The sequence below is a fragment of the Odocoileus virginianus genome, chromosome 10 (assembly GCF_023699985.2).
Source record: "Odocoileus virginianus isolate 20LAN1187 ecotype Illinois chromosome 10, Ovbor_1.2, whole genome shotgun sequence".
Classification (NCBI taxonomy): domain Eukaryota; kingdom Metazoa; phylum Chordata; class Mammalia; order Artiodactyla; family Cervidae; genus Odocoileus; species Odocoileus virginianus.
This window is the reverse complement of record NC_069683.1, coordinates 31636218-31657804: the sequence shown is the minus strand read 5'-3', so window position 1 is coordinate 31657804 and position 21587 is coordinate 31636218. Positions and strand designations below refer to the sequence as shown.

At 46.6% G+C, this 21587-nt stretch overlaps 1 protein-coding gene across 2 annotated transcripts; it reads left to right on the top strand.

Annotated features, from left to right (window-relative positions):
• Positions 1-11236: 11236 nt before the first annotated feature.
• Positions 11237-20810, top strand: CYB5R2 (cytochrome b5 reductase 2). 2 transcript variants are annotated; one of them, XM_020896971.2, is made up of 10 exons: positions 11612-11789; positions 12588-12639; positions 13131-13274; positions 13485-13557; positions 16575-16681; positions 16956-17085; positions 17621-17704; positions 18398-18483; positions 19588-19687; positions 20564-20810. In XM_020896971.2, the coding sequence occupies exons 1-10, from the start codon at positions 11716-11718 to the stop codon at positions 20734-20736; spliced, it is 1023 nt and encodes a 340-aa protein (XP_020752630.1). In that variant the 5' UTR covers positions 11612-11715; the 3' UTR covers positions 20737-20810. The 2 variants fall into 2 exon arrangements, with proteins under 2 accessions (XP_020752633.1, XP_020752630.1); XM_020896974.2 differs by lacking the exons at positions 11612-11789; positions 12588-12639 and adding an exon at positions 11237-11349.
• The last annotated feature ends 777 nt before the right edge of the window (positions 20811-21587 follow it).

Genomic DNA, 21587 nt, shown 5'->3' with positions numbered 1-21587 from the left:
CATCTTTTTGCCAGACTCTCAGTTAGGCTCTGGGGATGAAAAGCAAATAAAACAACGTGTAATTTCTAGCATAGGGTTTCCAAAGCGTGTGCAACTGTCCTCAGTACAAGGTGATAACCACTGTGACATATGTGAGAACTGTGTTCAGAGGGAACAAAGAGAAGGGAGTGACTTCCTAGAACTGTCAGGGAAGGCTTAACTATGATTAGACACTTAGGCTGGGTCTTAAAAGAATCAGAAGATATTTAGGGAAACAGAAGGGAAGGCTTTCCATTCAGAGGGATTGGCATGAACAAGGGATCAGAAAGGCTACACAGAGGCAGGCATCAGGGCAAAGGGGGCAGTCCTATGAATCTGGTGCTTTGACAGGGGGAATTGAGTGGAGATTACCTTAAATTACAGCCTGAGTTCGGTTGTAAAGGGTCTTATGTTGGTGCTAAAAATGTTAGACTCTATCTTGTAGTCAAGAGATGGGAACTATTGCCCTTCTAGCACAGGAGGAAAAAAAGACCTGTACTAAAGAACTACTACTCTGGCAGTTGAGAAGATGCATAGATGTAAAAACCCAAATAAAATATGCTGAGGAATACAAGGGTGACAAAAAGGAAAAAGCAGTTTCAAAAAACATTGTGTCCGCAGATTCGATAAGATTTGATGACCAATAATGCTTAAAATGGAGGAAAGAAAAAGTCTCACACATACTCAAATAACTTCCAGGTACCTGACTCAAGTGATTGTGTAGATAAAAGCTAACCATAATAGTATTTTACCACTAGTGCCACCCAGGAAGCTCAAACCATAATAATAGTTGGCATTTCATTCCTTACTCTGGGCCAGACCCTTTATGTGCATATAATCCTCTCAGTAAACCTGAGAAATTGGTACTATCCTTAACCCTAAATTTACAGATGAAGAGACCGAAGCTCAGTGATCAATTTCTTTGCTCCAGTAAGTGGCCTAATAGGGATTCCAAGCCAGGACTGTCTGAAGTCAGAACTTGGTGCTCCTAACCACTATACTGTACTGCCTCTGCATGTACTCTTGGCCCAAAAAAGAAATATCATAGCAGAAGCAGATGTGGGGAGGGTGTGAGGGGTACAGATGAATTAAGTATGTATCAGGTAACTTTAGAGATACTTGTGGGATGTCCAGCTACAGATGTCTAGGGATTAGGAAAACAGCCAGGGGTTATGTGATTTGGGAGGTCGCAGATATGGGTGAGGGTGAGGGTTGCAGCCTTGAAAAGGCTATTTTCAGAGGAAAAGGAGCAACGGGAGAGAGGAGAAGCTGAGGAAAGGCTGAAGGAGTGAGCAGAAGGGGAGGGGGAGAAGCAGGACAGAGCATGGAAGCTGGGGAGAGAGCTTAGGTTTCAAGAAGGATGGTCAATAATGTAAAATGCTGGATGAAACCTAGTCCTCTAAGAATGGGGAAAGAGGTCTTTTGATTTGGCCATTGGCAGCTTGTGGGTGATCTCAGTAAGTCAAGATTCCATGGCCTGATGGTTCAAGAAGGAGAATAAACAGGAGCTGACAAAGAAGCCACAAGAGAGATAAACTTCCCTTTTGGAAGAATGGTCTCCAAGTACAGTGGCTAGTCTCTGGGCTGCTGATGCTCCTGGCCTCTGGATTCATGGATGTGGACTAGTACACTAACATGATCCTAATAGCCACTTTTTTCTCAGCCTCAATTTTTGAAGGGACTGTATTAAAACCATGTAGTAGGCCCTCTTTCTTATTCTCACCGCCATCACCTCTTATAAATGTTGAGTAATATAATTTTCTTTGACAGCTTGCCAAGAAACATCACACACCTTTTAATTCACACAGAATCCTCTTTCCCTTTGTCTTTACAAATAAAATGCCCAAATATCCCCTAAAAATATATTCTACCATTTTTTTTCTAGACATTAATTGATCTTAACAAAGAGATTTCTTGCCTTCAAGGTGGAGAGAAGTCCAACAAGTTACTGCAGCTTGGCATCGTCATCCTTGCCTCTGAAGCCTGCCAGGGTTTGCACATCCCTCTCTCCACGGATGCTGTGGAGAGCGCTGTGGCTGGCTTCCCTTCTCGGGAGGCAGGGTTCCTGCGGTACGCTCCCCACCCACTATCCCTCTCCTCTCTCTCAAGGCTCATGGGGGACTGGGGGGCTGGCAGCCTGTGGGAAAGATTCTGGTTGTCACCTGGTGGCTTGGTAAGGGGGCCTCTGGTGGAGCTGCTGGAACAATGTGAGGTTAGAATCTTCAGGATGCTCAGGGACCCTCTATAGACAGTTTTAAGGATCTTCTTTTGAGAAGCACTTATTTTGGATTTTCAGAAGCATCCCACTCCATATAGGAAATAAGGAAAAGGATCTTCCTTTTATATTTTCAGGGTTTCAGTTTCCTTTCCAGAATCAGATCACTACTGATTGCAGCATAGAGTAGGGCAGGCAACTCTATGGTGTCAAAAGATCTATTTCATCCTATTTGGAGAGGTAGACTATAGTCAATAAACCATGCATTCATTATTCCTCCTCAATGCTCACCAGACTTATTATTAACATATGTAAAATTTGTATGTTAATAACTGAGGTTTCCCAGGTGGTGCAGTGGTAAAAGAATATACCTTCCAATGCAGGAGATGCAAGAGATGCAGATTCTATCCCTGGGTCAGCTTACTGGAGCTGGGAGCAGGGAGGGCGGGATGGGGAGTTATTGTTTAAAAATTATACAGTATCAGTTTTGCAAGATGAAAAAAAGTCATGGAGAAGGATGGTGATGTTGGTTGCACAATAATAATGTATTTAATACCACTGAACTATACACTTGAAATGGTTAGGATGGTAAGTTTTATGTTATGTGTATTTTACTACGTTTTTTTAATTGGAAAAAAAAGAACGGAAGACACCATGATGTTCTCAGAATTGACCCCTTAAAATGATTAAGTTTTTGTCATCTCCTCAGACTTTTTATACCTGGATCATTCTCCCTCAATATAAATTCTTTCTCAGGAATCTCTTCATCCCTAAGCAAATAGACATCTGCTAACTCCATCCCATCACTGTTCAAACATCCCTGGAAGAGTCTGAAACCACTTGGACTCAAGCTGAAACCCATTCCTACATAAGAAAATTAACTATGTCCTATAGGTAGTCCATACACCATAATTACTGGGGTTAATTTTTGTGTTACACATAAGATTCTGGGCACAAGATCAAAAAATAAGAAGGAAGAAGCAAGAAAAAAGCTCTTAATGCCTGTTGAAGCTTGATTTAAGAGCCAATGAAAGAAATGTTGCTGTTTCAGGGAGGGTGGCTGGCTCCTCAAACAAAATCCTGGAGGTGCCCAACAAGTCCAGGTCCTCAGCCCTGTCAGACCAGAAACTCAACTGTGTCAAGATTTTCTCAGGAGGCTCCTGGAAACAAGTCCCAGGATCAATGGAAGGATATATAAACACAAAGGTGGGTGTTTTAATGCAGGGCTGGGGCAGTTCACTTCTAGTGAATGGAATATGTAATATGGGACATGTACATCCACTCTTCCTAACTTCTGCTGCCAAACTTTTTTGAAGGACAACAGGGACCAGGCGTCGCCCTCAGGGGCAGCCCCGTCACCCTCCCAGTAAGCAGAAGCTCTGATGCCAAGCAGGGTGGCAAACCCCAGAGCTGAGCCCTGCTCTCTGACTTCCCTCCTCTCGGGCCTCATGAATACTGTCTTATGTTAACAGTCTGTCTTCAGGACAGAGTGTAATACAATGACTCAGAACACAGATTTCTTAACCATAGACACATAGTGGTGCTACGCACAATATACTGCACCCTAAACAATGTGATCAGATTCGGGTATTCCCTAATATCCACAATCATCTATTTATAAACAGTGTTCTGGATTGTAATGAGACTAGCCCAGTGCCTGCAGATAGTAGACATTCAATGATGGTTAATAAAGTGCCACCTGTTACAGAAAGCTAGCCTTGCTCATTATGCATCAATTCAGGTCCTCCTTGGGAGTTCTAGGGCCACAAGAGTTTGCCCCTGTAGACAATCAACACACACAGTAGGCATTATAGTTTTCTTAGAATAATATTTGCTTTGAACAATATATATTAACAAAAGTAGAATAGGGAAGATTTGAACTACTGTTACACAACTGTATTGTTCTCAGGTGTTTGCATCTGGAAAACCCATTCCAACAAGACCGTGATTCCAAATTGTTTTGAATGAAATCAAATTGACTTGAAACAAGATTATGATCATGACAATGTAGTTGAAATAATAAGTTGCTCAAAAATAAGTATTTTGAACCACTGCTGTTTATAATACTTTTGATACACTCTGAAGTATTTTATATATCTTTTCACATCTTGAAAAAGTTTTTGTCTTTTTTTCATAACTTAAGAGGGGGGGGAGGCTGACTTGCTTTTATGCCACTAATTCCTGCCCAGCTCATAATATAAATATCCAGAATAAGAACTCTAAAATGATATATTGCAAGGAGCTAGTAGGGCTTTTCTTTTTGATTAGATATGGGTGCTCTTTAGACTCTTCTTAGATTTCTCTCTTCATTTAATCAACAAACATTTGTAAATGGCTCTATCTGCATCAGGTATCTAGTTATAAGGGATACTTCAGTGAGCAAAATGGACAAAAACCTAGTGGAGATGGGGAGGCAGATAATAAAGTAGTAAAAAAATATATATAGCAGTTGGTAATAAATGATACAGTGAAATAAACCAGGGATGAGTGATAGTGAATGCCAAATAGAAGGATGTTTGCAATTAAAAAAATCTATGGTCCAGGGAAAACTGATAAGGAGACATCTGAGAAAAGACCTGAGGTGGTGAGGGTGAAGGCTAGGCCGATATCTGGAGACTAAAGCATTCTAGCCACAGAGAATGGCGAGTGCTAAAGACCTGAGTGGGAGCATGTCTGAGACATCCAGAAACCCGCCAGAAGGTCAGTATGCCGGGAGAGGCATGAACACAGGGAGATCAGGGAAGTTGGGGGGAAAGGCAGCTTGTGTGGGACCTTATGGGCTAGTGTAGAGACATTGGGTTTTCCTCCAGGTGAAAAGAGACTCCAAGTGAAAAGACAGTGAGTTTTCCTCCAAGTGAAAAGACATCAAGTGGAGAAGCAGGGCCTCAACCCATTTAAACAAGTTCACTCTTGTTCCTATGTTGAAACTAGACTGCTGGGAGAAGGCATGGGACAAAGCAAGGAGATCAGTTGGGAGACGATTGCAATGACCAGGGTAAAAAACTGACATCTGAGTGGAAGCAGTGGACGTGGGTGAGAAGTAAATAGACATTGAAATAAGAGCCGACACGACTTCCAGAGAGATTGAATTAAGATATGAAAAGAGAAGTAAAAAATGACCCCAGTGGTTTTGGCCTAAGCAACTGGAAGTACAATGCTGCCATTTCCTGAAGTGAGATGTTTTGAACAATGTACACTAACCAACATGGCAAAGAAAGGATCTGAACTATTTACATATGACTATATTGATCTCAGGTATTCTCCTCCTGAGATGACTTCCTTAGATGGCTATAAGGCACAGGATTCTGGGGGAGGATTATGACTTTGTATCTGATCACATTAAGTCTGAATTGCCTATTGCCATTCAAGAGGAGATATCAAGTGGACAGTTGAATATATGAACATGGAGTTCAGGGGAAAAGATCCAGCCTACATATGTAGAATAAGCATATTGTTGATATTTAAACTGTCACAGGACAGTTTACCAAGAAAGTTGAGATTTGAGTTCTGGAGCACTTCGATGTTTACAGGGGGTAGAAACGAGAAGGAATTGATGGAGAACTGATCACTAGGTTTTACACCACTGGCATATTGAAATCTCAGCAATGGTGGTGAGAGTGAAAGCTTTTTTGGAGTAGACTCCAGAGAGAATTGGATAGACAGATTTGAAGATGACATGTACAGGTAACTCCCTCAAGAAATTTTATTCTAACTGGAAACTCAGAAATGGAATAGCATCTCAATGTAGGTATGGAAGTCAAGAGAAGGTTTTATGACTTTTTAAAAAATTTATTTGTTTATTTTTGGCTATGTTGGGTCTTTTTTGATGGCTATGGGTTTTCTCTAGTTTCAGAGAGTGGGAACTACTCTTTGCTGGGGTGCACAGGGTTCTCGTTGCGTGGTTCTTTTGTTGCTGAGCATGGGCTCGAGGCATGGGCTTCAGCAATTGCAGCATGCAAACACAGTATTTGTAGCTTGAGGGCGCTAGAAGTGTATCCCCGGCATTGGCAGGTGGGTTCTCAACCACTGGACCACCAATTTTTTTAACATGAGAAAAATTACAGAACACGTATACTCTGCCAGGAATTGTCAAGCAGAGAGAAGGAACCAACATTGAAAGGAAAAGATGGAAGAATTACTGGGGCACTGTTCCTTAGAAGATCAGAGGGGAAGAGAACTTAGATGGGAACATGGCAGGTGAAACACAGTAACAGGAAAGAAGGCAGAGAAAAAAGATGCTTTCTACATTTCTATACCATCTGAGTTCTCTTCCACAATGGAAGAAACTTACATTTGCTCTTAATCACACTGCAGGCTCTGAAAGACTGAAATCTCAGTATAAATGACCCAATTACAGTCCTTTCTCCAAAAGCATCATTTGACATTTCTGAGCTTCAGTTTGGCAGCTGAAAAATGGAAGGTTTCTTGAAATTTGAAGTCCAGAAATTGAGTTTAAGTTTGTATGGCTCACGAACAAAATGCTTTTTATGCATTGACTGTATCATAGGTTGCTGTGGTATAGAGGAAAGACCTACAATCAGGAACATGGCCTTGTGTCTTAGCTTTGTGACTTTGCACAAGACATGGAATCTCTTGGAGGTTCTTTTTTTCCAAACTAAAGTGGTCGTAAAAGGATCACAATAATTTCAGAGGGATATCTTCCACTCTGGGAAATGCTTTGTAAACGCTACAGTTCCATGAGAAAGCGTGTTTTATCATGATTCTCAGAGTGGAAGCTTTAGCCTGGTTTCTTCCATCTTCCCTTGTTATTGCTTTCAAAAAAAGAAAAAAACAGAAATTGCTGATTGTATTCAACTAGGAGACACGAATGCCTTCTTTCTTTGGGACATCTTCCCCTTCTCCCTTGCTGGAGACCAGCCTTTTTCCTAATATAGGCCTGAGACTCCCAGCCCAGGCAGGCAGCCACACCTGTCTATGCGGGTGGAACTCCACCCCTGGAAGCTGCATTTGCTGTCCTAGTTACTCCCTATTGTCTCCACAGCCCAAGCGGTGAAGTCACAATCACACACTACCTTCTGGAGGCTCTACCCCAGCCCTGCCACAACAGATGCTGTTTGGGAAGAGTTGAAGCAACTGCTATAAACATTGGGGGGAAATTGACTAGCATCATTGGTGAAGCTGCCCACAGAGCTCCTCAGGGAGGATTCTTCTGGGTGTGGGAGGGACAACGGGAACAGGACTCCTCAAGCTAGTCTCCTTTTTTGAAATGTTTTTATTTTCTCTCTCTATATATATATTTTAACTGAAGTATAGTTGATATACAATGTTGTGGTAATCTCTGTTGTACAGCAAAGTGATTCAGTTTTACATATATGCATACATTCTTTTTTATATTATTTTCCATTATGGTTTATCATAGGATATTGAATATAGTTTTCTGTGCCATATAGTAAGACTTTGTTGTTTATCCATCTTACGTATAAAAGCTTACATCTGCTAACCCCAACCTCCCACTCCACCCTACCCTCCAACCCCCTCCCCCTTGGCAACCACATATCTGTTCTCTAAGTCCATGATTGTTTCTATTTCATGACACTGCCTCAAGCTATTCTTTTGATTCCTCCCAAAGATACTGTTTTTGGCAAATCCTGGTCACTCCCAAGGTCTCAAGCCTTTTGTCTTTATAAAGCCTTATCCCATCAGGTCTGTGTCAGCCCCAAATTGCCAGGAGCTTGCCAAGTTTTTCATGACACATTTCTGTTCTACAAGTCCACGTTGAAACATTCCAGGAAGCAAAGCATTACCATTGCTTTATGTCCATTTGAAGTGCCCAGTGTTGAATTCTGATCAGGTAGCATGAACATTGTTGCCATTTGGTTGTTCAGTCATGTCCAGCTCTTTGGCGACTCCATGGACTATAGCCCACCAGACTCCTCTGTCCATGGGATTTCCCAGGCAAGAATGCTGGAGTGGGTTGCCATTTCCTTTGCCAGGTGATCTTCCCCACCCAGTGATCAAACCCGGGCCTCCTGTTTGGCAGGTGGATTCTTTACCACAGTTCCACCAGCTGTAAGGCAGTATTGGGCAGGATTGGGATGTGGTACATTTGGGTGACTCTTACTGAGCCTACCACAATTTAAGCTTAAAATGCAGAGCTGCTCATTTGTTCAAAGGATAAAATAGAAATAAATCATTTTTAAAGTTAAAAGCTAATGAAAAGCCCACAACAAGCTGGTGATTTAAGAAGCACATACTCCAAACATCAACTCAGAGCACCAGTCTACCCCAGGGGATTCTCAGCAGTGAGAGAGGCTCAGCACTGTTATATAGGCTCAAATAGTGACAACAGATGTTCATTCTTTTTTTTTCAGCAAACACTCTCTGAGGGGCTTCTCTTTGCTGGGATCTCTTACTAAGCTGGGGATGTGGGGAGTGAGACATGTGCTCATGGTCTGTTTCAGGAAATGAGTAGAAGATGAACCAAATCTGGCCGCACATGAGCATCTCAGGGACACGTATAAAGTGTGTAGAAGAGCTGAGGAGATAGGGAAATCATCACCCTCTTAAAATTACTGGGAGCCCAGATAAATGCCTACCTTTGTGGCTCAGACAGTAAAGAATTTGCCTGCAATGCAGGAGACCCAGGTTCAATCCCTGGAGATCCTCCTAGAGAAGGGAATAGCTACCAACTGGAGTATTCTTGCCTGGAGAGGAGCTTGGAGGGCTATAGTCCATAGGGTTGCAAAGAGTCAGACACGACTGAGTGACTAACACTTTCACTTTCATCCTGCCCCAAGATTAAGGAAAGCAAGATGTGCCATCTGCCCCTCTAGTCACACAGAGGGACCATGCTATGCAGGGAAGATGAGAAGAGAGAATAGAGGGTAAAGGCAAAATACTAAGAAAGCCATAGAACAAAGTGAGGCATCTTTAGATTCCAAAGTCAATAAAGGCTTTTAATTGAATCAAAGGAAAAAAATGAAGTTCATTCATTCATTCATGCAATAAATCCTAGGCTCTGTTCTAGGCCTAGGAGTTAAAGCAGACAAAGTAAATCCTGACCTCATGGAGCTTATATCCTGGCAGAAAGAGAAAGACAGTAGGCTAGTAGGTAAGATATGTAATTTATCATCTGGTGATACATCTTACACAGACAAATTAAGCAAGCAAGGCATACAGAGTACTTTTGGAAAGGATTGGTTCTTCCTTCAGTATCTCTGGAGCATCTACCATGAATTGTATTTATAAGTATCTGTGTCCGACAGTGTGCTAAATGCTACGGGGCAGAGATGAAGGCATTCACTCCTTTGCTAAATATTTATTAAATGTTATCTACGTGACAGTCACTGTGCTAAGCCCTGGGGACACAAAATCTCTGCCATAGTGGGATTTCCAGGCTAATGTGAGAGTCAGACATTTAACAATTAAATACTCAGAAATAGCAGCTACAAACCAAAGTAACAGCTATGAATAGAATGTAATATGTACATCTCCTTAAACTGGGGCATTAGAACAGGAATCTCTAAGGAAGTAATATTTGAACTGAGACCCAAATAAGAGTAAAAGATATAAACAGTTGTTATAAACTATTGAAATTAGAGAACTATGGCATTGTCACAGGAGATGGGCAACTAGATCAATGAAAGAGGACAGGGAGGCCAGAACCGGACTCATAAATATGTAACAACTGATATATGACAGTGGTAGCATTGCAGGTTAGTGATCAGCTGTGAGCAATACAATAAATGTTACCAAGACAATGCATAATCCATACAGAAAAAATTAAACTGGATCCCTACTTCACATCGTACACAGAAATCAATTCTGAGTGACTGAAAAACTTAAAACGAAAAAACTTTATGTCTTGCCAGAGAAAATACAGAATATCTTGACCTTGGGTAGGAATAGATTAAGTCACAAAAAGCACTAACCATAAAGGGAAAAGACTGAAGATTGATACATTTGACCACATTATGATTACAAACTTCTATCCAAAGATGGAGGCAGAAAGAAAAAACGCTATGGAAGAAAAGAAGGAAGAGTAGTTGCCGACCAGGAGGAAACATTTGTAGCTGATATAATTGGCAAAGAAGCAATCTCTAAAATATATATGACCCCTAAAAATCAGTGAGAAAAAGACAACTCAATACAAAGATGGGCAAAAGTGATAAGCAGGCTTTTTTTTTTTTTCAAAGAAAGAAACTCCATGAGGAAAAAAAAAACTTAAGATGTTCAACCTCCTTAGTAATTAGGTAACGAAATTAGCTCATAAGCCATCATTTTACGATTAATAGATTGCCAAAAGTTAAAGTGTCTGACAGTGATACGCTGGCATGTGCAGGTGTTGGGGTGGGGGGCTTCTATTACGCATGTGCCTTTGGTGGTGTGTGGGGCTGGGAGTGGAGTCCATTTCTTGGCTTCTCTGTCTTACTCAGGCCCAGGAGGCAGGGATTTACCCTTGCCACTGGCGATGGGAGAATTGATGGGGGAGGGGATCACCAAGGTTCTGTAATTTGCTGTGAAGTCCCGCCAAAGCTATCTATGCCTGCCATTCTGCACCCTTTTTGGGCTTGTGTTGGGTACCTATCGTCTTTCCCAACAGAGAATGAATGAATGCTTTGTCCTCTTTAACTCAATCACCGCCCCCCTGCCCACCCACCCCCGTGCCCCGCAAACACCTGGTCAAGGACTAGGCTCAGAGTGGGAGCTCACAGTGAATGTCTGCTGTATATATTTCTGTGCTCTCTGACTTGGAGTGGATTCCCATTTCTTTGACCAGCAGAGCCTTCCTCCAGCCTTGCCACAGGTGTCAACAAGCAAGTAGAGGAAGTTCTCCACCAGAGGTGCTCAGAATGCCGGCGAGAGGACCAGGATGCAGAGGCAGCCACGTAATAAACAAGGGATGTTAAACTGGGAGGGAGGCAGCCCCCAGCTCCCAGCGCGGGCCTCAGCGGGGACAGGGGACAGGGGACAGGGCTGGAGCAGAGCCGGAATCCCGCGAGAAAGAAGCTTCGGAACCCTGGCCCTCAGGGTGGGGGCGACGGAGGGGCCCACCGCCCGTCCTGGGTGCCCGTTTCCCGGCCTAGCTCCGGTCCCCGGGGTCCTCCCCGCCTCCCAGACAGCGCCCCTTCGACATGTTCGGCTGCTGGTTCCGGGTGGGTTCCCAGCACTGGGGGCCTGGCGGGAAGTGGCCAGAGAAGCCAGGGCGGGAGCCAGGCAGAGTCCGCCGGATCCCGCAGGCCTCCACAGGCCTGGGAACGGTGTCACCCCTCCGGCCGGGGAGGGGCTGGGACAGGGCGGGGCGGAGCCTGAGAAGGCCCAGCGTGGGGCGGGGATCTCCGGGCGTGAGAAGACGGCCGGGAGGACCTTTCCCAAACCCTCCCGGGCCGGCGGGCGTCTCGCTGGAGGGGTGGTGGGGTGGGGGGCGGATGCGGGAGCCCCGCGGAGTCCCTGGCAGTTGAGTGCCAAGGCCTCACTGGCCTGCCTCGAGGGGTGTGGGTGGTATCCCAGGTACTAAGGTAATGCAGTATCCCAAATCAGCTGGGGCCCTTGCTTGGCGGCAGGGAGAGTGCCTTTCCCACTCGGGTTTGAGTAGGTGAGTATAAGGCACAAGCTTGAATCAGTGGCCAAAGAATGGAGAAGAGGGAACTGAGTTCACAGACCAACTCCTTGCCCACCGGGCAGTATGTATTTAAAGAGTAACAGCGATAAAATGCATTAGTCTATGGGGAAGGGGCGGGGCTTTTTATGAGGGAGTGGGGTGCTACCCCCTTTTAATCCATTTTTGGTCCTTAATGTCTGGTCCTGGCTACCAATGCTGTGCTGTGCTTAGTCGCTCAGTCATGTCCAACTCTTTACGACCCCATGGACTATAGTCCACTAGGCTCTGTCCATGGCGATTCTCCAGGCAAGAATACTGGAGAGGGCTGCCATGCCCTCCTCCAAGGGAACTTTCCAACCCAGGGATCAAACCCAGTCTCCTGCATTGCAGGCAGATTCTTTACTGTCTGAGCCACCAGGGAAGCCCAAGAATACTGGAGTGGGTAGCCTATCCCTTCTCCAGGGGATCTTCCTGGCCGAGGAATCAAACAGTGGTCTCCAGCATCGCAGGTGGATTCTTTACAAGCTGAGCTACCAGGAAAGCCCAGCTACTAATCCGTGTGTCGTTTAGTATGCTCATATGGTAAAATGAGGACTCAGGGCCTGTTGGAGGTCAGATTCATTGCCATCATGGTCTCAACTGGTTCCATCTGTTTTTTTCTTTTTTCCTTTTGTGTGTGCATATAACTTCCTTTATCTCTGAACCCTTCAACTTAAAGATTTATGTCCACTCCTGCTAAGGGTGGGTGGGGTGGGAGTTGGCAGGTTGTGAGCAAGGACACTCTTGCTAAAGGTGGGAGTTGGTGGATTCTGAGCAAAGACCTGGAGCAGCTCTGGCACCGGAGGTACTCACCCCACCCCTACCTCTGCCTTAGCCGAACCTGGAAGGAGGGAGGAGGGGAGAGGAGCCCTATACCTCTTAGATGTCAACGGCTAATCCCCCCCTCTTTAGCTCTGTCCCTGAGGATTGAGGCCTTCATTCCAAATCGTGTATTAGAAGCACCCCCTCCACCTCAAGGGAGAGACTTCCAGGGCTTGCACCCTTGACTGTAGCCAAATAGAGACAGATGGGCTTGAAAGGTCTGGTGACATTAGCACTCCTGGGCCATCTGTCTGGGAGCTCAAAACCTCCTAGCTAGTCTGAGCGGCAGCTGGCTCCTCCCCACACCCCAGGTCCACCTGCCTTCCATTCTGGTACCTTTACTTCTGCCTAGTTTCTTTCAGGCGCAGTCCAGCTTCACACATGCCTTTGGTGTAGAGAGGGTTCCACTGTGCCTGAGGGCTGTCCTGCCCAGGGCAGGCAGGACCTGAGGGCCTGGCTCACATTGTCTGGTAGGACCCGTCCCTGGTCTTTGCTGTCACTGTTATTGGGATCACTGTGCTCCTGCTTGCCCTGAAGAGCAAGAACGTGGTGAAGAGTCGTCACATCACCTTACAGAACTCTGATACCAAGTACCCGCTGCCTTTGATTGAGAAAGAGGTGATGGGCAGCCCTCCCCCTCTGCTGTTGGGGGGGGGGCATGTGGTGGCTGGGGAGGCCAGGGCAGTGGGGTGGGCATTCGTGGCCTCTGGTTTGCTCCCCAGAGCATATACATGTCTGTGTATGTGTGTGGAGAGCTCCTTTCCCAGGCATCTGAGCTGCCCAGCAAGACTTCCAGAAAGCTGACAGAGCCTGTCTTTACTTTATCAGCAAATCAGCCACAACACTCGGAGGTTTCGCTTTGGACTGCCCTCCCTGGACCATGCCTTAGGGCTTCCTGTAGGTGAGCGGGCTTTTGTCATCACCAGGACCTGGGTGTTGCGGGCACTCTGCTCCTATCAGAAACTCGGCTGAGGTGCAGAGGTTACCCTGCTACCTTTCTTGAGCCACATAAGCTCAGAGAGGTGGGGAGATGGGCTGGGGGACAGTCCATTCCCTTTCTCATTGTTCCATTTGGGCTGACGCAAAACTGATACTGTAATGAAAAGAAGTGACTCTATAGTCAGAATGTCTAAGATCCCATTGTCAGCTCCTTGCTGGGCAACTGTAGGCAAGTCCCTCACCTCTCTGAGCCTCTGTCTATAAAATGGGGTTTCCTAGGCCTGTCTGCTGCTGGTGGTATTGTGAGAAGTGACAGATGGATGTGAAATTCAAACTGTAAAGTACTGTGCACTTGGGAGGGATGGGAGGAATTGATGTTCCCCTACTGTAGGGAGAAAGGCCCTGAATGTTTGGAGAGGCAGAAGGAAATTGGTGTCCCCCCCTCACCCCAGTACATGGATTCTCAGCGGGGGCTTCAAACCTATGCACAGAAAGAGGCACCCATTGTGGGTAGGAGCCTGCACAGTCCTAGAGTTCTGCGTTAATACCATTTCTAAACTGTACCACCAGGCTTCCCAGGTGGCACAGCGGTAAAGAAGCCACCTTCCAATGCAGGAGATGCAGGTTTGATCTCTGGGTCAGGAAGATCCCTTGGAGTAGGAAATGGCAACCCACTCCAGCATTCTTGCCTGGAAAATTCCATGGACAGAGGAGCTTGGCGGGCTGCAGTCCATAGTCACACAGAATCGGACATGACCGAGCAAACAATCTGTACCACCACCAGATGGCTGAGTCAGCCTTAGTCTCTGCTAGGCCCAGAGCCTGCAACTTTGTACAAACTGCTGGTGCTCTTTGCCTTCCTGGTGGAGATCCTCATCCAGAGCCTGCTTGTCCTGTGTACAGGGGACAAAACCTTGACGTCACCTCTTCAAGTGAGGACATGACCCTCCAGGCAGCCAGCCTAGCCCCTGGGCCTCCTTGCTGCTTCCTCTCTTCTTCTTCAGCCCTGAGAGCTGAGTGTCAGCTGGCTTTCCAGCCCTCTGCCTGGCCTCTGAGGCCCGTCCTATTGGCAAGAATGAAAACCTTTGAGAAGTAGAATTTCTTAGAAACTGTCATGCCCCACTCTCCTCAGTCCTGGTGTGGGTAGTGCACAGTTAGTGGAAAAAGTAGTTTAGAGGCTTCTGGGAGAGTCGGCTGTGAAGACTCAGGGAGGATTCATGCTTCTCAGCTCTGCTGAAAGGAAGCTGGTTAGAGATGGGGGCTCGGGACCAGCTGTGCAGACCCATTTTCTTTGAGGTTTCTGCCACACCAGGCCCAGGTTGTCTGCATCTGAAAGAGCCTTTCTGAGGTTTCCAGCATCAAATGAGTTCTCAGCAGGAAGCTGCTGCAGGTATTTATTCCTGGGTATCCCTGGTGTCCAACCAGGCCATAGCCAGAGACACTGAGCCTGTACTTCTTAAAATTTTATCGAAGTAAAATTGATTTACAATGTTCTGTTAATTTCAAAGTGACACAGTTATATAAATATATAGAGATATAGATATCTTCTTCTTCATATTCTTTCCCATGATGGTTTATTACAGGATATTAAATATAGTTTGCTGTGCTATACAGTAAGACCTTTTTGTTTGTCCATCCCAAGCCTGTTCTTTCTTAACCCACAGTCAGGCTTCAGGGCCCCTCCATCCTTTTCCTCCTTCCCCCTGGATCTCTGCTTCTGTCTGCATATGCTGTCCATCTGTCCTGTGTGCACACAGCTTCTCCTCCCTCAGATACTCTGGCACAGAACTTTCTTGCCTTTGCCTCTTGCCATTTCTTGATTGCAGCTTTTGCCCTAACCACTAATTGCCTTAGTCACTTAAGTCTCCCAAGTTGGATCCAACAGAAACCTGAGTGGCCCAGCTCATCATGTGATGCTGGATCCATAGGACTCTGGCCACTGTGGTCCGCGCATGTCTACCCTGGAGAGGCAGAATTACATGGTTCAAAGCTTCACTCTGCCCTTCAGCAGAGCCATGGGCCAGGGAGATGCAGTGCTTCTGCTGGAACGGATGGTCTATGGATATCTAAATCCTGAGGCTCCACATACCTGTGAGCCCAGGCCTGCTCCATGCCAGGCAGCAGGATACAGATGAGGGGGCTGTGATTCATTCATAGACCCCAGTGAAACATCCAGTTTAGGAAGGAATGACTTTATGAAGGCAGCATGTTTTGCTTTAAAAAGGAAACACTTTTCTATAATTTTTAATACTCAGCCTCCAACTTTAGTTAGCTCTTCCTGCTCCACAGAGTACTTGGGCAGAGTAAGCACACAGCAACAGTAGGTTTCTGGTAACTGAAACTCACAACTACACTATGCGGAGTCAGGGCAGGTGTATGGGTGAAGTGACTTGTTCAGCGTTGCATATGTGGTGATGAGGCAGGCCTAGGATCCAGGCATCCTGGACTTGGACTCCTTCCCTTCTTGGTCCTCCTCCCATGCACCCTGCCACACTATGCACCACCCCCACCCCGCCCCACCCCTCGAAGCTCAATCCTTTAGAGCAGAAGTCCCCAGCCATGGTCAGGCACTGGTCCATGGCGTGTTAGGACCCAGGCTGCACAGCAGGAGGTGAGTGGTAGGCCAGCGAGTGGAGCTTTGTCTGTATTTACAGCTGCTCCCCATCGCTCACATTACTGCCTGAGCTCCGCCTCCTGTCAGATCAGCAGCGGCATTAGATTCCCTAGGAGCCCCAATCCTAACCCTAAAGTCAAGGTGGAATATTCTGAGATTGCCACAAAACGGAAATAAAGTGCACAATAAATGTAACGTGCTTGAATCATCCGCAAACCACTCTGCTGCCCCGGTCTGTGGAAAATTTGTCTTCCACGAAACCGGTCCCTGGTGCCAAAAACTGTGAGGACTCCTGCTTTAGAGAAATCCTTGGTCCTGTTTAGGCTGGCCCTGCTCAGTCTTAACATTTGCTGTCTTTTCTGTAGGTAACTATGTTCATCTCTTGGCCAAAATTGACGGTGTTGTGGTGGTCAGGGCTTACACGCCTGTGTCCAGTGATGATGACCTAGGCTTTGTGGACTTAATCATCAAGGTAAAGGATGCCTGCCGCATCCAGCTGCCTCACTGTCACAAGCCTGTTCAGGGTAGTGGGTGGAGAAGGGGTGCATGCCCTGGACAGGGCTTCCTGGCAGTGTCATTTAACAGTGAGGCTGTTGTCCTAGTGAAGTCTTCAGGGGTTGCTGAGAGCAACCATGAGCACAGTGGATGTGTTCCTCACAGTTTCTGGTAGCAAATATATTCCTGAGTTGTATGTGGCTGCAGTCTCGGGTCTAAAGGTGTGAAAACTATGCTGCTTTATTTTTCAGATCTACTTCAAAAATGTACATCCTAATCACCCAGAAGGGGGGAAGATGACTCAGTACTTGGAGAACATGAAAATTGGGGACACCATCCTTTTTCAAGGGCCATCTGGGTGCCTGTTCTATCATGGGTCAGGTACTGGGAGCTTCACACTAGGCTTCCAGCTGGGAGGAATATCCCCACTCTTGGTACATCATTCTAGAAAACTCCTAAGATTTGAGTCACATGGACTTGTCCTTGAAGTCTTCATACATTCATTCACATACCCACTTTATGAGATTATAAGGTTCATGAAGGTAAGGGGGTGATTTGGTATTTCCTCATCACTGTATCTCCAGCACAATGCCTGATACACAAAAGGCACTTGGCTATTACTGAAAAATGGATAATGGGTTGATGGATGGAAGGAATGCACACTCATCCATTTACTCACACACTCATCACTTACTCATTCACTAGCATGGGTGAGAGTGCTGTATGAGGGTCCATGTTAACTTCAGTATATGCCTTCCTCCTTCCTCAGGAGAAAAGATACAGTTATTCCCTAAGAATGCCCCAGCTCTATTCCCGCTTTGGGCCCTGGTGGACCAGGGCTGACTGAGGGGGCCCAAGATGATGTTTGTGCACATCAAGAGTTGTAGACATCAGAAGTACCCTCTTGTGATTTCAGGGAAGTTTGTATTCAAACCATACAAAACGAGTGAGTCTGAAACTAAACTGGTGCATCACCTGGGAATGATTGCTGGGGGCACAGGTAAGAGGCTGCTGGGGCTTCATCCACAGGGTGAGTCCTGAGACCTTTCTCACTTTGGAGTCATGGTCTGGGAGAGGCGATGTAAGAGATTCTTCCCCTGGCTGTTTGAAATGGGGATGCAGTCAATGACAGTTCTTGACTCTGACCCTGGATGCCCTGCTCCCCTTAACCAACATGGTGGCTACACTAGGAGCCCCTGGAGCTTCTAAGGTGAGTTTGGGGGGCAGGCTGAGCCGGCCCACACATGAGCTCCCAAGGGCTCCTGGATCCTATTCAAGCCTGATGTTCCCTATCCCTTGAAAATGAATGCCTGAAAGATGAGAACAATCATGTAATGTGAACCACTATGTGCCAGGCACCATAATGGGCATTTAAAAGAAAGACTCACATTTACTTGTCATTGGTTCTGTTTTATAAACAAGGACAGTAAAAATCTCAGACAGTGAGGGAGCTGGACGTAAAATGCAGTCCAGTTTCAAAGCCGATGCTGCCATGTGAAAATGAGAAGGGCTTTTGATGGACTATTGCTTTAGAAGAGAAAACCAAAATGAAGGGTAGCTCTGCACTTTGAGTTCTGGGCACAGAAGTGGGAAAAGTCATCGAGATCAAGGAAACCTGTGAAGCTACTGCAGGGCAGGGACTGTGAGCCTCAGAGGGGAGGGGAAGCCAGCCTGCCTGCTAACTGTGTTCCAGGGATCACACCCATGCTGCAGCTCATCCGCTGCATCACCAGGAAGCCCAGTGACAAGACCATGATGTCCCTCATTTTTGCCAACCAGGTCAGTTCTGCTGAGTCAGCCCTGAGCAGGAAAATAACGTTCCACGGTTTGTGGCCCCTCCGCACTCAGCGAGCTCATGCTGCTCTGTGCCTGCGGCTGTGGAAGGGCTTACAAGCAGGGCCGCTGGCAGCCAGAGAAACTGAGTCTAGGCCTGTTTTTCCATTTTTTTTGTTTGCTTTTTTAATTCTGTCTCCCCAACCAACCATAAGCACTAAGCTTTCCTTCTTTAATACATAGTTCTGTGCTTTTCCCCAATATAAAATCATAGATGCCTTTAGTGGAAATTTCAGGAAATACAGAAGCATATAAACAATTTCCTTAATTTTTTTGTCTTTGTCTTGTATGTGCTGTATAGTCACAAAGTTTTTCATTTTCTTCCACTCAACATTACCTCACAGGCATTTTCTTCTCATTATTACTCTTTGTAAATATTTTTATCAGTCTATATCAAGTTGTACCATCATTTACTAAATCTCCTTCTCCCGACTATTCTCAGTTTTTACAGTTATAAATGATACAGTGATGAATAACTGTGCCTAGGCTTGATCACAGTTAGATTATTTTCTTATACAGAATCCTAGACTTGAAATTGTTAGGACAAGGATTGTGATGAGTTTTAAGGTCCGGGACTTGTGTGCAGCAAATCTCTGAACCTACAACAGATCTTTTGGCTTTGCTCACTTTCCCCAGTGGAGGTTACAGCCTCTGTCTTCCTCTGCTGTAGTTCTCCAGTGCTGTAGATTACATATAGTGTCATATATCACTGCCTTAGCCCCTCACAGTCCCTGTAGAGAAATCCTGGGTCATTCAAGTTTGCCTTGCCTGGCACTCAGGGTGGATGCAGGAGCTGGGCTGGATGCCCAGTGCTCAGGCACAGCCTTCCCGGTGTAGGGCATTCACCCACCGCTTCCCTCCACCAGAGGGTGTTTGTTGTGCCGGAGCCTCAGCAGAACTTGCTGCCCCAGAGTCTGCAGGTAGGACTCAAGCTAGAACTGGATGACTGGCGCAGGAATGTGTGGACCCACGTGCTCAGTGTGGGGAACAAGTAGGATGCCCTGGAGGAGCATGGCTCATGCTGCTTTTTTTTTTTTTTTTTTTTCCTAGACAGAGGAGGATATCTTGATGAGAAGGGAGCTTGAAGAAGTTGCTAGAACTCATCCAACGCAGTTCGGCCTGTGGTACACACTGGACAGGCCTCCTGCTGGTATGGGCCCGTTTGTCCCCACCATGGGTCAGCTCCAGCCTTGGACCCAGCCGGGAACCAGTCCCTGGGCTGGTTGGTTGCTTGTGAGCTAGGTGGCTGAGGCCTTGGGCTATGTCCCTACTGGGAAATGCAGGAATTTGAGGGAGAGACGATTTGGGCTGCCTTGTTTGTAAGGGCAGGAGAGGGTAGGTGTCCAGCGTCTCAGCGGCTCTCCACACACTGCCCTGTGACATCAGAGGGATCCCTGGGTCACGCTGAACACCCACTCCACACAGCATCCCACAGTCAGCACTCACTGCATCCAGTACGGCCACTTACCCCTTCACCTGGCACCGGTCACCCCACCTAAGACAGCAGTCCTCACAAGTTGAACCGCAGACAGTGGCTGCAGCCCCAGCCAGCACCCGGTCATCGCAGTGCACGCCGCACCCCACAGAGCCCGCACACTGCTGGCTGGCTGCCTCTCCCACGCAGCACTGTTATGCCTGCCTTGTAATAGAGCTCACTGGCCAGCAGAGGGCGCCACCCAACCGAGCCGGCCCCCAAACAGCACAGCGCCCTCTGCCGGGCACAGTTCCCGCTCTCTGCCTGGATTCACACTCACATAGGTGCATCTGTCTCACTGTGGTGTTCAGTGCTTACAGCCGGCAGACACCAGCCAGGGACTCCAATTCCCAGCAGTGAGCCTGGGATCTGGGGTAGCTGCTTAAGAGGGCTGCCTGGACCCACCCACATCCTCTGCTCTCAGGTTTCTGCAGAAAACAGTAGCACAGATGTCTAAGCTTTGGCCCACAAAGCTCCCAGGCTTAAGGGAGGGACTCTGGGCAGGAGGCCTGGGGTCAAGGATGCAAACGGCTTTTTTATGCCTAACCTCAGACTGGAAGTACAGCTCCGGCTTCATTACCGAGGACATGATCAAGGAGCACCTCCCTCCCCCTGGGAAGTCCACGCTCATCCTGGTGTGTGGCCCACCACCCCTGATCCAGACAGCTGCGCACCCTAACCTGAAGAAACTGGGTTATACCAAGGACATGATTTTCACCTACTAAAGCCTCCCTTGCTCTTTCCAAATTTGCCTGGTCGTGTTCATGGTTCACAGTGAGCTCAGCTTCACCACGTTAAACTGGGAAGTATCCAAAGACCCTTATGTACCCTCGGGTACGCTGGCACCCCCCTCTTTTGGTGTGGGCCTAAGAAAAAGGTTCTAGAGGCAGGAGGTGAAGGGACTTCTGGGGCTTCCTTGCCTGGTGAGGTTTGAAGGGACTCCCTTTCAGTATCTTTTCCCATAGTTTAGTGAGATAAAATTGAGTGCAAGGCAGATAGCCCATGAGTGTGGGTCTGAGGGTGACCCGCTAGACAGGTAGAAGGCCTTGGCTTGCTCCACATGTGAACTGGCATCTTGTATCCTTGGGAGGTCAGAACTGTCAAAGATGCTGGGGCAGAACTCCAGGAGAATCCAAGTGGGGTCATGTCAACTTCTGATAATTTCTCTTACCCCCTTCTTTCTAGAGTGCAAAAGGTTTCTGAGGTCAGACCCACTGGAGTGCTCAGGCACTCTCCCCTCTTGTAGGAGACTCGTGAAATGCAAATGCTGTTAAAAATACCCATCAGGGCAGTAGTCGAGGTGGGCCCCAGGAATCCTAGATTCCTTGTACTTGGCACAACAAAGGGGTAAGAGGTGTGTCTTTGTTAGCATCCTCTAAATGCCAAGTCCTATTCTGAAGTGGTGGGTGGGTTAGGGGTGGTTATTACAAATCCCTGTATATTAACTTTGTATCCTGCAACTTTACTGAATTCAGTGATGACCCCCAGTAACTTCCTGGTCATGCCTTTAGTACTTTCTATATATAGTCATCTGCAACAGTGACAGTTTTACTTCTTTTTCAATTTGGATCCCTTT

Coding starts and splice junctions, on each gene's coding strand:
- CYB5R2 (XM_020896971.2), top strand. CDS start 11,716: ATGCAGTATCCCAAATCAGCTGGGGCCCTTGCTTGGCGGCAGGGAGAG. Junction 13,558..16,574: donor TGCCTTAGGGCTTCCTGTAG/GTGAGCGGGCTT, acceptor TCTTTTCTGTAG/GTAACTATGTTCATCTCTTG. Junction 19,688..20,563: donor ACTGGACAGGCCTCCTGCTG/GTATGGGCCCGT, acceptor GCCTAACCTCAG/ACTGGAAGTACAGCTCCGGC.